This window comes from Phoca vitulina, unplaced genomic scaffold (assembly GCF_004348235.1).
Source record: "Phoca vitulina isolate PV1807 unplaced genomic scaffold, GSC_HSeal_1.0 scaffold71, whole genome shotgun sequence".
NCBI classification, from domain to species: Eukaryota; Metazoa; Chordata; class Mammalia; order Carnivora; family Phocidae; genus Phoca; species Phoca vitulina.
The window spans coordinates 2,043,909-2,061,199 of record NW_022589774.1 but is presented as its reverse complement, the minus strand read 5'-3'; the positions used below and the strand labels follow the sequence as shown (position 1 = coordinate 2,061,199).

General features: G+C 37.3%; 1 protein-coding gene across 11 annotated transcripts in view; it reads right to left on the bottom strand.

Annotated features, from left to right (window-relative positions):
* SYT14 (synaptotagmin 14) overlaps positions 1-17,291 on the bottom strand; it is a 204,858-nt gene that overhangs the window by 120,334 nt on the left and 67,233 nt on the right. For all 11 annotated transcript variants that reach the window (XR_004297971.1, XM_032393166.1, XM_032393164.1 and 8 more), the window contains one exon: positions 15,786-16,001. Coding sequence is in view for 10 of the 11 variants with exons in the window: in XM_032393166.1 (XP_032249057.1) it covers positions 15,786-16,001 (216 nt within the window). In the remaining variant the exon portion in view is untranslated. The remainder of the gene's footprint in view (positions 1-15,785; positions 16,002-17,291) is intronic.

Genomic DNA, 17,291 nt, shown 5'->3' with positions numbered 1-17,291 from the left:
AATTATTTTTTTTGCATTTGATGTTACTAGAGATAGTGAATATATAAAAACAACTGTCAGTATGGCAAACATTTTCATGTAATTGTTCAGTTCAGCAGGAGCTGATAAAGGATTCTCTACTGTAAACAATATCATTACTATTTGAGAAAGTTTCTAGTTATTGTCACTACAAGTCAACTAATGACTACAAATTGAATGGAAAAATAACTGGATGAGTTTGAAATAGTTCCCAACGTCAAATCATGGCTCAGAAAAGCATATCATTTAGCTAACAGTAGCAGCAAATTAAAGATCACAGCATTGATTTCTAAAAATAATTAATTTTGAAATCACTAGAATAATTTGATAGTTTTTCCTACAACTTATACCCTTTGGTAACTAGTTTTATTATAAATAACCTTTAATGTAGTGAGAGAATAAATATATCCAATTTATTTACTCTTTATTCATGTTAGTTTATATTAACCAGTTGTTAAATATTTTTAATATCACCTGAGTCCATATAATGCCCTCACAAATGTACAGCACCTTGAATTATTTACAGAATACAAAACACAACATGCACAAATCACATCCAGACCTCTTATTAAAAACAGAAGCACAACTGAGGGTTTTAGAGGGGAGTGGGGTGGGGGGATGGGTTAGCCCGGTGATGGGTATTAAGGAGGGCACATATTGCATGGAGCACTGGGTGTTACACACAAACAATGAATCATGGAACACTACATCAAAAAGTAATGATGGCCCCTAACATGGGAGCAGCCAATTATATAAGGCAATTAATAACAAAAGCAAAGAAACACATCGACAACAATACAATAATAGTGGGGGACTTTAACACCCCCCTCACTGAAATGGACAGATCGTCTAAGCAAAAGATCAACAAGGAAATAAAGACTTTAAATGACACACTGGACCAAATGGACTTCACAGACATCTTCAGAACATTCCATCCCAAAGCAACGGAATACACATTCTTCTCTAGTGCCCATGGAACATTCTCCAGAATAGATCACATCCTAGGTCACAAATCAGGTCTCAACCGGTACCAGAAGATTGGGATCATCCCCTGCCTATTTTCAGACCACAATGCTTTGAAACTAGAACTCAATCACAAGAGGAAAGTCGGAAAGAACTCAAATACATGGAGGCTAAAGAGCATCCTACTGAAGAATGAATGGGTCAACCAGGAAATTAAAGAAGAATTAAAAAAATTCATGGAAACCAATGAAAATGAAAACACAACTATTCAAAATCTTTGGGATACAGCAAAGGCAGTCCTAAGAGGAAAGTATATAGCAATACAAGCCTTTCTCAAGAAACAAGAAAGGTCTCAAGTACACAACCTAACCCTACACCTAAAGGAGCTGGAGAAAGAACAGCAAATAAAGCCTAAACCCAGCAGGAGAAGAGAAATAATAAAGATCAGAGCAGAAATCAATGAAATAGAAACCAAAAGAACAGTAGAACAGATCAACGAAACTAGGAGCTGGTTCTTTGAAAGAATTAACAAGATTGATAAGCCCCTGGCCAGACTTATCAAGAAGAAAAGAGAAATGACCCAAATCAACAAAATCATGAATGAAAGAGGAGAAATCACAACCAACACCAAAGAAATACAAACAATTATAAGAACATATTATGAGCAACTCTATGCCAGCAAATTAGATAACCTGGAAGTAATGGATGCATTCCTAGAGATGTATCAACTACCAAAACTGAACCAGGAAGAAATAGAACACCTGAACAGACCTATAACCACTAAGGAAATTGAAGCAGTCATCAAAAATCTCCCAAAACACAAAAGCCCAGGGCCAGATGGCTTCCCAGGGGAATTCTACCAAACATTTAAAGAAGAATTAATACCTATCCTTCTGAAACTGTTCCAAAAAATAGAAATGGAAGGAAAACTTCCAAACTCCTTTTATGAGGCCAGCATTACCTTGATCCCAAAACCAGACAAAGACCCCATCAAAAAGGAGAATTACAGACCAATATCCCTGATGAACATGGATGCAAAAATTCTCACCAAAATACTAGCCAATAGGATCCAACAGTACATTAAAAGGATTATTCACCACGACCAAGTCGGATTTATCCCTGGGCTGCAAGGTTGGTTCAACATCCGCAAATCAATCAACGTGATACAATACATTAACAAAAGAAAGAACAAGAATCATATGATCCTCTCAATAGATGCAGAAAAAGCATTTGACAAAATACAGCATCCTTTCTTGATCAAAACTCTTCAGAGTATAGGGATAGAGGGTACATACCTCAATATCATAAAAGCCATCTATGAAAAACCTACAGCGAATATCATTCTCAATGGGGAAAAACTGAGAGCTTTCCCCCTAAGGTCAGGAACGCGGCAGGGATGTCCACTATCACCACTGCTATTCAACATAGTATTGGAAGTCCTAGCCACAGCAATCAGACAACAAAAAGAAATCAAAGGCATCCAAATTGGCAAAGAAGAAGTCAAACTCTCACTCTTTGCAGATGATATGATACTTTATGTGGAAAATCCCAAAGACTCCACCCCAAAACTGCTAGAACTCATACAGGAATTCAGTCAAGTGGCAGGATATAAAATCAATGCACAGAAGTCAGTGGCATTCCTATACACCAACAACAAGTCAGAAGAAAGAGAAATTAAGGAGTCGATCCCATTTACAATTGCACCCAAAACCATAAGATACCTAGGAATAAATCTAACCAAAGAGGCAAAGGATCTGTACTCAGAAAACTATAAAATACTCATGGAAGAAATTGAGGAAGACACAACGAAATGGAAAAACGTTCCATGCTCATGGATTGGAAGAACAAATATTGTGAAGATGTCAATGCTACCTAGAGCAATCTACACATTCAGTGCAATCCCCATCAAAATACCATCCACTTTCTTCAAAGAAATGGAACAAATAATCCTAAAATTTGTATGGAACCAGAAAAGACCCCGCATAGCCAGAGGAATGTTGAAAAAGAAAAGCAAAGCTGGCGGCATCACAATTCCAGACTTCCAGCTCTACTACAAAGCTGTCATCATCAAGACAGTATGGTACTGGCACAAAAACAGACACATAGATCAATGGAACAGAATAGAGAGCCCAGAAATGGACCCTCAACTATATGGTCAACTCATCTTTGACAAAGCAGGAAAGAATGTCCAATGGAAAAAAGACAGTCTCTTCAACAAATGGTGTTGGGAAAATTGGACAGCCACATGCAGAAGAATGAAACTGGACCATTTCCTAACACCACACACAAAAATAGACTCCAAATGGTTGAAAGACCTCAATGTGAGACAGGAGTCCATCAAAATCCTAAAGGAGAACACAGGCAGCAACCTCTTCGACCTCAGCCACAGCAACTTCTTCCTAGAAACATCGCCAAAGGCAAGGGAAGCAAGGGCAAAAATGAACTATTGGGACTTCATCAAGATAAAAAGCTTTTGCAAAGCAAAGGAAACAGTCAACAAAACCAAAAGACAACTGACAGAATGGGAGAAGATATTTGCAAATGACATATCAGATAAAGGGCTAGTATCCAAAATCTATAAAGAACTCATCAAACTCAACACCAAAAGAACAAAGAATCCAATCAAGAAATGGGCAGAAGACATGAACAGACATTTTTCCAAAGAAGACATCCAAATGGCCAACAGACACATGAAAAAGTGTTCAATATCGCTCGGCATCAGGGAAATCCAAATCAAAACCTCAATGAGATACCACCTCACACCAGTCAGAATGGCTAAAATTAACAAGTCAGGAAATGACAGATGTTGGCGGGGATGCGGAGAAAGGGGAACCCTCCTACACTGTTGGTGGGAATGCAAGCTGGTGCAGCCACTCTGGAAAACAGTATGGAGGTTCCTCAAAAAGTTGAAAATAGAGCTACCATATGATCCAGCAATTGCACTACTGGGTATTTACCCCAAAGATACAAAAGTAGGGACCCGAAAGGCTACGTGCACCCCGATGTTTATAGCAGCAATGTCCACAATAGCCAAACTGTGGAAAGAGCCAAGATGTCCATCAACAGATGAATGGATAAAGAAGATGTGGTATATATATACAATGGAATATTATGCAGCCATCAAAAGGAATGAGATCTTGCCATTTGCAACGACGTGGATGGAACTGGAGGGTATTATGCTGAGCGAAATAAGTCAAACAGAGAAAGACATGTATCATATGACCTCACTGATATGAGGAATTCTTAATCTCAGGAAACAAACTGAGGGTTGCTGGAGTGGGGGGTGGGGTGGGAGGGATGGGGTGACTGGGTGATGGACACTGGGGAGGGTATGTGTTCTGGTAAGCGCTGTGAATTGTGCAAGACTGTTGAATCTCAGATCTGTACCTCTGAAACAAATAATGCAATATATGTTAAGAAAGAAAAAAAGAAGAAGAAGAATGTAGCAGGAGGGGAAGAATGAAGGGGGGGAAATCGGAGGGGGAGAAGAACCATGAGAGACGATGGACTCTGAAAAACAAACTGAGGGTTCTAGAGGGGAGGGGGTTGGGAGGATGGGTTAGCCTGGTGATGGGTATTGAGGAGGGCACGTTCTGCATGGAGCACTGGGTGTTATGCACAAACAATGAATCATGGAACACTATATCTAAAGCTAATGATGTAATGTATGGGGATTAACATAACAATAAAAAATTAAAAAAAAAAAAGTAATGATGTACTTTATGGTGACTAACATAACATAATAAAAATAACTAACTAAATAAAAACAGAAGCACAGAATGAAAAGAACTCCTTTGACCAGTGACATTCAAGTCAGAATCTTGAATCAGAAAACAGAAAATGCCAGAGAACATGGTAGAAAAGAAGTCATTTTAAGATATTAAGAACAACCTTATCCATAGGAAAAATCAGAAACAGACTAAATATCAGTAACTAAAAACTGCTGAATAAGCATGGCACACCCATGTAATAATATACTGTACAATTTGTATATGTGATGTTGTGAAGTATTTATGTTGGCAAGAAAAGATGTATTTTTGAGTGGAACAAAAGCAGATCACAACGCTGTGTAAGAAACCCATTTTAATTTTAAAAATATGTATGCAAATAAAAATGTCCATAAAAGGATACAACAAAATAGAAGCAATGGTATTCTCATGATGGGAATATGAGTAATTATTCTTTTCGTCATCAGTAATTTCTGATTTTTCTATAATGAATATATATTACTTACATATTAAAAACAGCAATAAAGAATTTATTTCGGGAGTATGGCTGGCTCAGTCAGTTAAGCATCTGCCTTCGGCTTGGGTCATGATCCGAGGGTCCTGGGATCGAGTCCCACATCGGGCTCCCTGCTTACTGGGGACCCTGCTTCTCTCTCTGCCCCTCCCCCATGCTCATGCTTGTTCTCCCTCTCAAAAATAAATAAATAAAAATACTTAAAAAAAAGAATTTATTTAGGTGTAAAAGTTACATAAAAAGACAAATTCTTCTCACAGGACATCATCCAAGGTATTTCAGTGGAGAGGCTCAGTGCGTTAGCTCTGAGGACCGAGGACTGGTACTTGAACCCTGGCTCTCTCACATACTTGCTATATAACCCTAGACAAGTTACTTACCCTTACTGTGCTTCAGTGTCCTCTCTGGAAAATACGGACACCAACAAAACCTGTGTCTTAGGGTAATTGTGAAGGTTAAAAGACTTAATTTATATAAAGTGCTTAGAATAGTGTTTATAATCATTCATTATATTACAGCTTATGTTATTTATGGAACTGTAATTAACCTGTTATCAAGGTACTCAAAATACAGATTTTCAAACTTCAAAAATATTTTAATCCATCATCTTAAAAAAGCTATTCATTAAAAAATTTTTAAAAGATTATAAAAATTTATAAATACTTTCCTCTAGATTGCTGATGCTTAAACTTGTACTTAAAGCATTTCTGGAGTTACCAGTGACCAAATTCCCTTACTATGTTTTTCCCTTAACTACTAAAACAAGGCACAATGAGTAAAAGATTGTGTAAACTGTAAAATGCAAAGGACTTCATAACTATCTAGACCTTAAATAACTACCATACTAATTCTCAAAATCTATTTAAATTATCTTAGTTTCAGTTGATGGCATTACTGAAAACCTCAAAGACTTAAATATAACCAAATTTTCTAAGAAAATATTTATCTTTTTGAGTACGTATTAAGCAAAAGGAAAAAGATATGCCAAGGCATCAAAATACCTCTCAGCTTATGAAGGTAATTTTTGACTCATTCATCAGAGATTTTAATGTAATTTATTTTCTCAGAGGAAGGAAGTCTCAAAACGAGAGCCCCACATCAAGATTGCTTACAGGAGAGATTTTTCAGAATTTTAAAATTAAAATAGAACCTCAATTTCATTTCACCAAAAGCTGTTAATTAAGTTGTTACCTCTTTGAAACAGCTCAGTAATTATTTAACATGAATGAAGCAGGAGGAGTATCTACATACCATGATGTGTAACTTGTATCACTGTATCTCCAATTCAATTTTCATTGTCTCTCCCCATTGCCCAATAAAAGTTCGCATCCATTCAGGCCTCCTCTCCTTTTACTTCCCAAAATTCAAACTGTGATTCGCAAACTGATTCTCAAACATAGGGCAGACAGGATATGGTCTTCTGATACTGTTATGTAAACAATTTAGTTCATGCTTTCATGGTCATAACTGTTTTTTCCCCCTCTCTTAACTCTTATACTAGCTTGTGTTATAGCAGAAACTGGAAAGAAAATATTTGAGTGACCTTACCCCGTACTGAGGTTTAGTTTCAAGGCAAACTCCTTTTTTTTTTTTTAAAACAAAAGTGTTAAAATTTCACGAGTGTTGTGAACCAGTTTAGAGAATATGTAAATAAACTTAGTGCAAATGCTTAGTTAAGTCTGTATCACATACAATGTGCAGAGTGGGAAACATGGAAGAACAAACTGGAAAAACAGCACAGGGAAATCAATCAATTTCTAATTATCATCTTCACAATAAGAAACCAACAGCATCAATACATTCTTCAGTTCCAGTATCCACTGATATGTATTTATGTTCTCTTTCTCAGTGATAGATTTTTTACTGAGCAGTACAGAGGCAGTATTACTTATTAAAATAAAATAAAAGGATATATGAGGAGTTAACATCATAAACAATTATGATTTCATGTTTTAACACTATATTTTCCTTTCCAACTTTTTCTTTTTTTTTTAGAAAGACAAGTGATAATTTAGAAACTTCTAACTGTAAAGAATCTTCCTACTGGTCCATGAACTATACATTAATTGAGAATAATTGTCTCTTCAAGATAAAAATCTACCCAAGAAAATTATTTGATGGCTGTAACCAGATTATGTTATACATGAGGGGATGGGAGGAAAGGGGTATTTAAGAGTTGAAGACAGTCCCTGGTCTTCTTCACTTCCTTTCACTCACCATGGACTTCACTCCCTTTTTCCCAAGGAAAAAGCAACATTATACCTTCAATGAGCCTATGATAAAACCATTTGTGTGAGTTTAAAAACACACAAAAGTATACTTTCTATTAGCAGCTAACGTGTTTATAAAGTATGAAGACAAAGACTGGAAGGATATATGCCAAACTTGTAACAAAGGTGGCCTCTGGGAAGGGGGGTGGGGGGAAGGATCAAGAGAAGGAAACATTTATTAATTTCCTAACAGGTTGAATTTTTGAAGGAAAATGTATTCATACATTGCTATATAAACTGTTTTAAGTTACAGCCATAAAAAATTCTGGAAAAAAGAATCCTGAAGTACGAATGGTGGCTGATTCTGAGTGGTATGAACATGCGTGAATGCCACGGACTTCTCTGTAATTTACTACTGAAGTTGCTACCAGTCCATCCCAGGGTAAGGTGTGGCTTTTGATCGGCTGACTAGTTCATGCTACCAGAGATGTTTACAACAGCTCCTTCATACTGCACCTGGACCTACACTGGAGTCTCACACTGGTAGTGGTATCTTTAGTTACTGCTGAGACTGTTACAAAGACTTAAAATATTAGATGCGGCTTCCTAAGTCTCCTATAATGGATTCTAAAGCAAAGGTCTACAGGAAGATTTCTGCCACGACATGAAAAAATAGCAATAAAACTAAGGTGTGACACTGCAGGGCTGTGCAGCAGGCTGCCAGAGTGGGCCTCTCGCTCTTGCTGTGGTATCCTTAATCCAATCATACCTCAAGGGGACGGGGTGCTACTTCTGGATTCCTGTATCCAGATGGAATACTTCCCATGCGAGCCAACTGCTAAAATCTCTCCTCTTTAAGTGAACGCTAACAAGAGCCCACCATGGAAAAGTTCTGTAGTATCTCAATAAACCCCTGCTGCTTTTTTTGGAATTAAGGCTAGAGGTCAAGTGACAAGTCACTGGTTTTCCCCCCAACTTTCTGTATTGGGTTTTGAGGACAAGAAGTCTGCACATAAACCCTGGGGTCTTACTAGCCTGCACAGCCTGCAGAGGGCTGCCCAAGGTTTGGGTTCCGTACGGCTGGCGTGAGTCCTGCTTCATCCCTGAGTCCGAGACCAAAACCCTGGGTCCTTCCCAGTGGTATGGTTCTTCCTTTTCCTGGAGGCCACAGTCTTCACAAAATTCTCTTACAACAATGAGACATCATTTTTGGAAGAAAAAAAAATGGTTTCTTTATCCTTGTGCTAGGTAGGAGAGTAGCTGACATGGTAGATGAGAGCGCTCGGGTGCCTGAGCTCTGGAAGCAGCTGACCCTGCGTTTGCACCCCAGCTGTCAGAGCGGCTGGAAACTGGAAACCTGGGCATGCTAACGTACCTCTCTAAGCTACTGTGTTTTCAAAACTGGAATACTAATTAATTAATTAGACAGAAAAATAAGAAAATAAAAAGATTGCTGTGAGGATAAAATTAAATATTCTACACAAAGACTTGAGCAGTGCCTGAAGGACAGTAAAAATGAATGTTACAACAGCCACATTCATCAGCATCCCGCTGGCTAGAGGGTTCCTTCCTCTTCAGGCCTCCCCACTGTACTGTCCTCCCGAACTCCACTCCCCGCTGAAGCAGTGAGGGTCTTCCCCAGGCGCTAGACTTGACAGGCATGTGAGGCAGTTTTTAGAAGTAGCTTCAAATTTCTATTACACCACCTTAAGGAGATTATCGCACGTGCTGGAGTACAAATGGACTTGCGCCTCCCTCATTAGGGATAGTTTCCTACGAGATCTACTTCATTGGTAAGCTTGAACTGACAGTGAATACAGATATTCTCATCACTGCTTCAGGTAATAAGATTACTGGCAGTCCATTTGTGACTCTATGTCATGCTCCCCAAATATATCTGAGACTGAGCTCCTATAGGCTTTGCTAACAGAAACCTGCAGAGAATGTGTCAGGTCTCCATAATTGCCAGATTGCTGTTAGCATTATTCCTCTACTTAGCAGACATGCCTCTTCCCCCTAGCAAGGGACACAGCCTATGTTCAATTTATAGTGCATCTCTTATCTATTCACTTGGTTACTGAATAGTCCTCTTTTAAAAATTTATTTTTAATTGAAGTAGAGTTGACATATTTTATACACACACACATTTTTTTTTTAGAGAAAGAGAGAGCGAGAGCATGACATGAGTGGGGTGAGAGAAGGGCAGAGGGAGAGGGAGAAAGAGAATCCTAAGCAGGCTCCACGCTCAGTGTGGGGCCCCGTGTGGGGCTGATCTTATGACCCTGAGATCATGACCTGAGCCAAAATCAAGAGTCGGATGCTCAACCAACTGAGCCACCCAGACACCCCGGTGTACAATATTGTATTGTTTCAGGTGTACAACATAGTGAGTCAACAAGTATACTCATTACAAAGTGCTTACCACAGTAAGTATGGTTATCATGTGTCACCATATACAAAGTTATTACAACATTACTGACTATATTCCCTATGCTGTACTTTTCATCCCCGTGACTTATTTATTTTATAACTGGAAGTCTGTACTTAATCCCCTTCACCTATTTCATCCATCCCCCTACCCACCTCCCATTTTAATCACTAGTTTGTTTTTTATATTTTTTGAATCTGTTTTTCTTTTTTGTTGTGGTCGGTTTTCTGTTTGTCTGAATAATTCTTTTTAATGCATTGACCTCTCTGGTTACAATCACTTACAGCTTCAGTTTTGCCATTCATGAATTTTATGATCTTAGTAAAATCACATGACTCTGGGTTTCAGTTTTGTATTCAAAGATATCTTTAATTAACTCTCATTTAATTTCTATCATTCTAGCTACCTACTACAAGTATCTCAGACAAAAAAAGAAATGTGAAGGATCAATATAGATTCACCATGGAAAACACAGAAATTCTACCAATTCATTTTAAGATCAGAAATGTAACACAGGTGCTCAGGGCCCTGTGTATAGTTGTGCAGTTTGTGCACTGCGAAAAGTTACCTGAGGGTTTGCCAAATCTTACAACTGGAGGAAGGGATGCCTTTTCTTCCTATATAGGTGCTATCTGCTCATGACGCAGCGTCTGCTCAAAGGTGATACCTTTTTCTAACTTGTCCACCCAGCAGACTGGACCTTTACCTGAACTGCACAAAGACATCTCACCTTACAGGTCACAGGCAGCCCACAAAGATTCTACTCTACTGCGGGTGACTGATCTCATCACATAAAAAGATCTCCAGAACACAAAGATGCAGAAGTCTTTAATTTCTCTTCAAACTGGCCATATATAAAGCTATATACACAAATTCTTCAGAGAAAGAAGAAAAAAAAAACATAAACAAAGACCTGAAATCAAAGAAAAAGTTTACCAAGAATGTGAACAAACCAACATTTCACTGTTCTAAGACACTAAACATTTTTGTGACAAAGGCATCTGGAAAATACAGAATTTTTTTGTACTTGCCTTCTTCACAAATTGTGAAAATTAAGAGAATAATCTTTATAAAGCAGTTAAAATGCACTTGAAGTATACATAATACGTATATACATATGTATTACATAATTTATTTTAGTATACATAATTTATTTAAAAAGTATAAATAATTAATTATTAAGCATTAAATTATTTTAGAAGTAACATTTAAATAAAATGTACAAGTCAATATGTTTTAATGCCCCTAATCTTAAGATAACATCAAAATTAACAGCATGAAGCTTGTGAAGTAGCCATAAGAAAGAGAATGACAGGTGTGTGTATATGTCTGGGCCACATAACCCTAAGAAATAAGTGGTGCTGGAAATTATTTTAAATAGTATTTTCAATTAACTCACCCTGAAATAACAACATATGATTTTAGTTATATAGCTATGCCACAATATGTAAATATAGCTTGGTAATCCCTATGGTGAACTAAGAATGGAAAGCTATAAGTAATAGACATCCTAATAATTTTACACTAAATTTGTTCTTTATATATAAAATCATCTTTAATAGGCTTCTCCTATCTAATATAGAAATGGGAAGTACTAATTTGCATGAATGGAATTTCAGAGGTTCTATCTTACCAAATACAAAATATCTGCAGCCTACTACTTAACTCTGAAACCTTTTAAAAATAAAATAGGAGGGCGCCTGGGTGGCTCAGTTGGTTAAGCGACTGCCTTCGGCTCAGGTCATGATCCTGGGAGTCCCTGGATCGAGTCCCGCATCGGGCTCCCTGCTCGGCAGGGAGCCTGCTTCTCCCTCTGACCCTCCCCCTTCTCATGTGCTCTCTCTCTCTCATTCTCTCTGTCTCAAATAAATAAATAAAATCTTTAAAAAAAAAAAAAAAATAGGATTATCAGAAAATGCCTTTAATTTTAAGAACAACACAGTAAAAATAAAATTAAAACTGTGAACAAAGGAAATTGGATATATTATTTTAATGTTTATTTTTCCTGGAAAAATTTCTTATAGATATCATTCCCTTTTGTAATTCAAAAAAATGGAAGATTAATATGGCCACCTAGAGGAGAAAACATGATAACAAATATGCCATCACATTTTCTTACTTTTTCTAGAGTATCTGTATTTCAGATTTATATATATAAACTGTTCTAAAGGACTCAACTGAAGAGGTTAATCATGTATGAAAGAGACCTTGGTTGGATACCATAGTAGTAGTAATGACCCAACAGAAGCTAAAACCATATTCGTTTTGGAGTGGACCTGACAAATAGTTTTATAACTTACTGTGTCACCTTAGGTTAAAAATTACCTACTTGATCTAAAATCTCTTCTCACTTCTATAAAATGGGGATAATCTTACCTACCACAATGATTTGCAGTGAAGATTAAATAGTAATGGTGTGTACAGAAAGTAATAGTCAGGTACACAGGAGGAGCTCAATATGGTAGTTCGTACTACCTGGTCAGGGAGTTCTGTACTATTCTCTCCTAGCCCTATCCAGGCCCTCCCTGACCCTCCCTAATCTCACAGATACTTCCAGTATTGGCTGTTCCAAAGCTTCTCTACTAGAATTATTCAGTGTTGAGAAATGAACTAATGGTTCCTTACCAGCACTAATGAGGTAACAGATTGTCATGTAAAAAATGGACATTTAAGAATATTTTTGCTCTACCTTGTAATTCCCTTTAGTTACCTCAACCTACACCTTTCAGTTAACTTTGATCCCTATAAACTTGCAGAATAATATGCAGAATAAAAGGTCAGAGCAGTAGAGAAACATAACCTACTATATCCATCCCTTTACTTGTACCTCAGGAAAATGAACCAAATTCTACCAAGAGAACTATACTCAGCAGTCCTCTTAGGTGACCAGCCACCAAGTATTTCTGCTGAGTTAGCTACTCAGAGGAATGACCACCTGGTGGAGACTCAAATGTGTATTTGAACCAAATCCCTTTCCTTCCCAAATATATGCCAGAAGAGGGTTACCACTGCTGGGTTGGAGGGAGAAGGTGAACACTATGGTTAGAATCTCATATGTACTTCTGTATCTTTCTGAGGGGGCATGTTAAGAATTTACTATCACTTGAAATTGCTTTTACTTAAGACCTTGGGCTCTGAAATCTCCCCCTCCAGTCAAATTCTCCTTTCTTCCCCCACTCTACTGAATCTTATTTTGGGCTCAAAGCGACTTTGACTTTTCAATAAGCAATAACCTACGATACAAAACTATTCTCCTAGTCTGTTGTTTTCTTACATTATCACTTGGTCATCTCTCCATCCTAAATCCCAGTGACAGCATTTTAACAATAAGGATATCCATCTCCACCCCAATGTTTCAGACATTAAATTACCTCCTCCCACATAAACTTACTTCTCTAATACTCTCTAAACTAATTAAAAATACTGATTCTTCACTCACTGCACATATTCAATCATTCAAGATATATTGAGATCATCCTTAAATCTACAAACTCTGTGTCCCCAAACTCACTGCAAATGAAGGTCTCATCACTGTTTATCCAACTGGTCCTTTCTACCTCCAATAGTCCCACCTCCAATTCATTTTCCATTACAATAGTTAAATGATCTTTCTTAAATACATTTCTAAAAGTGCCACATTGTCCAGCTTAAAAATCTTCCAGTACTCTATATTTCCTATAAGACAATGAAGTCCTGAACATGGCATTCAAACCTATTACCTACTTATTCTCCAAACACAGATCCTAAGCTAAAGATACTAAAATACACTCTCATTTGCTTTCACGCCATCAGGATTCCATGGCTGTTGAAACAGATCTTACTCAAGTCCAGTTCACCTAGTCTGTGAAGACTACATTAGACTTCCCCATAACCCCACCTCCCCAACAACTGAGTCACCTCCTTCTTTGAATGTCTACAGCACTTTGTTCATGAAACTATAGTCAATGGTCTTCCTCCTCTAGTCTGTGGGCTCTTCGAAACAAGCTTGTTTTATTCATCTTTACATCCACAGTATATAGTATGGCACGTAAAAAGCTTTCGACAAATGTTTATGAAATAAATCTAATTTCAGAACGCCTAAAGTCAATCTACCCTGGGTGTTTTATCAATTAATGTAGAGTAGAAACGGTAAGAAAGTAGAGATGGGTCCCAAAGATATAGGTAAAATGAAAAGAGAAGGTGACTCCAGGACATTGGCACCAGTTCCAGAGCTTACGGCAAGAACAGAAGAGCCACTGAGGTTATGCTTCTCTCCTCACTGCTCTTCTCCCAGACTACAGAGCCGTGCTAGAATAACAGAACTGTGGGGAAGCAATCAAGACAGCACAGAAGTGTAGGGAGTGAGGGGGATGAAGCAGTGAGGAGGAAAAAGTAAAAACCCTCAACTGAAGCTACAAAAAGGGAAGTGTCCCGGGTCACAGATGACAAATGCAGCCCATGCTCAGGACTGCTCGCTCTCATCACCAGCACTGTTTGCACCACCCGCAACCACAATGACCATTTACTGGTCACCTACCCACAGGGGCCAGAACTATGCTACAAACTACCACATATACCATGCAATGTTCATGACAACCCTGTCAGGAAGGTATTATCCATGTTTTAGAGACAATGAAACAAACCTAAAAACCATTAGCTATACTGCCCGAAGTTTGTAGCTAGTATGTTAAGTCGCACAGCCAGAATGTAAACAAGGATCAGGTTCAAAACCCATTCTCTTGAGGCTCTACTATTCACGTGCCAGGGGTGGACGGGGTGGATATATGCTGGGGACAGGCTTCACCGCTTCGCGTCACTCAGTTCTCTTTGTAAGCACGGGCTTTCTTTTCTCTAGTACTAGAAAGGTATTTTTGAGGGTAGAGTCTGATATTTTTTATTTCTTCCCTACCATCTCATAATGAACTTTCTATATAGTCATTTGATTAATTTATTATAAATTGTGTACTAGTAGAAAGAAAAAGGAGGTACATCAGTCATTAGCTAGTATTAAGCCGAATAAAAAAAAAGATGATTTAGCTCCTTTGACAACTCTATGTGCTGGGGTAAGACTTTATGTAATCAATAGTTATAGGCCCTTAAACACAAACCACAGCTACAAAATGAAGGACAGCTTGTGTTTGATGTAATAAAAAATTGTTGTCTAAGATATATTGCTCTCTTCTTCATAAATGAGTATAAAGATAATAATTACTAGGAATACTCATACATTCTATCAAGCATGTGAACAACCTACCTAAAATGTAGAAATAAATATGCTTCAATTAATGGCAATTAATTTCCCTTATAGAAAGATGTAAAAACATGTTAGAGTGGACATGTATCTTCTATATAAGTTGAGTTTTAAGCCAATGTCAGTACATGAAGCAAAGATCAATTAGAGACAAAATAATCCTTGAAAATTCCTAAAGTCATCCTTACAGCAGAGTATAACACAGTACGAGCTCTCAATCCATCCTGGACACTTTTTCCCCCTACGCAGAACAGATCACCATTTCTTCGGCTGTGTGCCACATGAAGTATTTGGCTTCTGTTTAGGGGCCACACAGAATGAAAAAGCATACATTTACACACTAGCATCAAGTTCAACACTGTAAGAGACTTAGACTCTCCATCAGTTCCTATACCAGGTATTCAGAGACCGATTCCATGTCAGAGAACAGCAGACTCACATCTTCTACCTCATGCTTGTATTGTGGAAAGAGAAGCAGAATTACTACGGTATTTAAATTATTTGGTGTTTTGCTTTTATTTAGGTGTTTTAGGTTTGGGCTTCAGTCCAAAGATCTGAATTTTGATAAATTATATTCACAGAAATGTGACTGTTTATCTCTTGTTTATTGTGCAGCCACAGATGCCTAGAATTTTAGGTACAAATAATCTAACACTATAGTGTGTGATCTAAAAAAATAAGTAACCTGTGTTACCTTCATCTATCGATGCTTCGCTACTGTAGCCATCATACTCCGCAGACAGAGGGCTGTATTTTTGTCTTGTTTCCCAAGCATAGTTCTTTTGTCTCGAATCTGCCAATGGTAGTCTGGAATTGTGGGTTCTGGACAAGGCCTCGTGATATTTACCCAGTGCTTCATCTTCACTTTCAGAGGATGAACCATGCTCATCTTTATCCATGTAGGAATTATCTATTTGGAATGACAGGGAGAACAAATCAAAATTTTAATACAATAAAGTATGATGAATTTGATACACACACACCTATACAAAGAGATATATGTCACATATATCCATATGCACATGGATATACATATACATACACAATGTGAATTTCCAGCTTTAAATAAGTATAATTTTTTCATTCAAGAAACCCGAAGCTTTAGATTTTCATATTTTTAATAGAAAAAAGATCAATTTGTATATTTTAATTATAAAAAAATATTAGTTGCAGGGATTTTCCAACCATGTTACAGATAAAGGAAATAACAGAACTTGCCACCTTACACAATTTTTTAAAGGATCAGTAGCACACAAAGAGACTTAGAAATATCGCCAGTACATATGGACCTGATTCGAACTAGAATGTGACTAGAGGCATTTTAGTTATCATCTGGGTCCAAATTTTGAAAAATGATAAGGCTTAGTTCTAGGAGAACAGAGAAATGGGCAGACATATACTACTGGTGGAATTATCATTGGTACAACTCTTCTAGACAGCAATTTGGCAATACATATCAAATTTTAAATCTGCACCGTCTGTGATTCATTTCCAGGAATTTACCAATTCCATTTCCAAGAATTCGGCCTAAGAAAATAATTAACAGGTGAGCAGAGATATGTATTTCAGACAATTCACTGCACTGTGTTAAACAGCAACAGAAAACAAAAATAAAATATAATCTAAACGTCCATCACTGGGCCTTGGTTAAGTAGGTTGTGATATACTTATGCAATGATACAGTATGCAGTTACTACAAATGAGGAGGTGAACTCACAGGTACTCACAGGGAAGAATAACTACAACATCATGTTAAGAGAAAAGAGAAGGTTATAAAACAGAAGGCATACCTATGTTCTTATTTAAACACACACACATATGCAGTGTATGTTCATATACACATACAAAAATATGTGGAAGGATACACTTATTTTCTGTGAAAAGGAGAATTACTAAGAAAATTTTACTTAAGTATAACTAAATTTCAAATAAAATTTTTAGGACATATAAAACTTGCATTATTCTTAAAATAAGAGCAAACTAGTATAATAATAACTAGCTGTTACCATTTTTTTAAAAGTAAAAATTTTGAAACTGCACTATGTTGAGGTTCATTTAACCTAAGATGAGCCTTCTCAGAAAAATAAAACAACTCTGGAAAGATAAAGAGACCACAGCCGGTAGAATTTATTAGGTCAGTCGAGATATTTTTCTCTTTATAAACATTTGAGATCATCTCCACAAAAGGAATCAAGGTTTG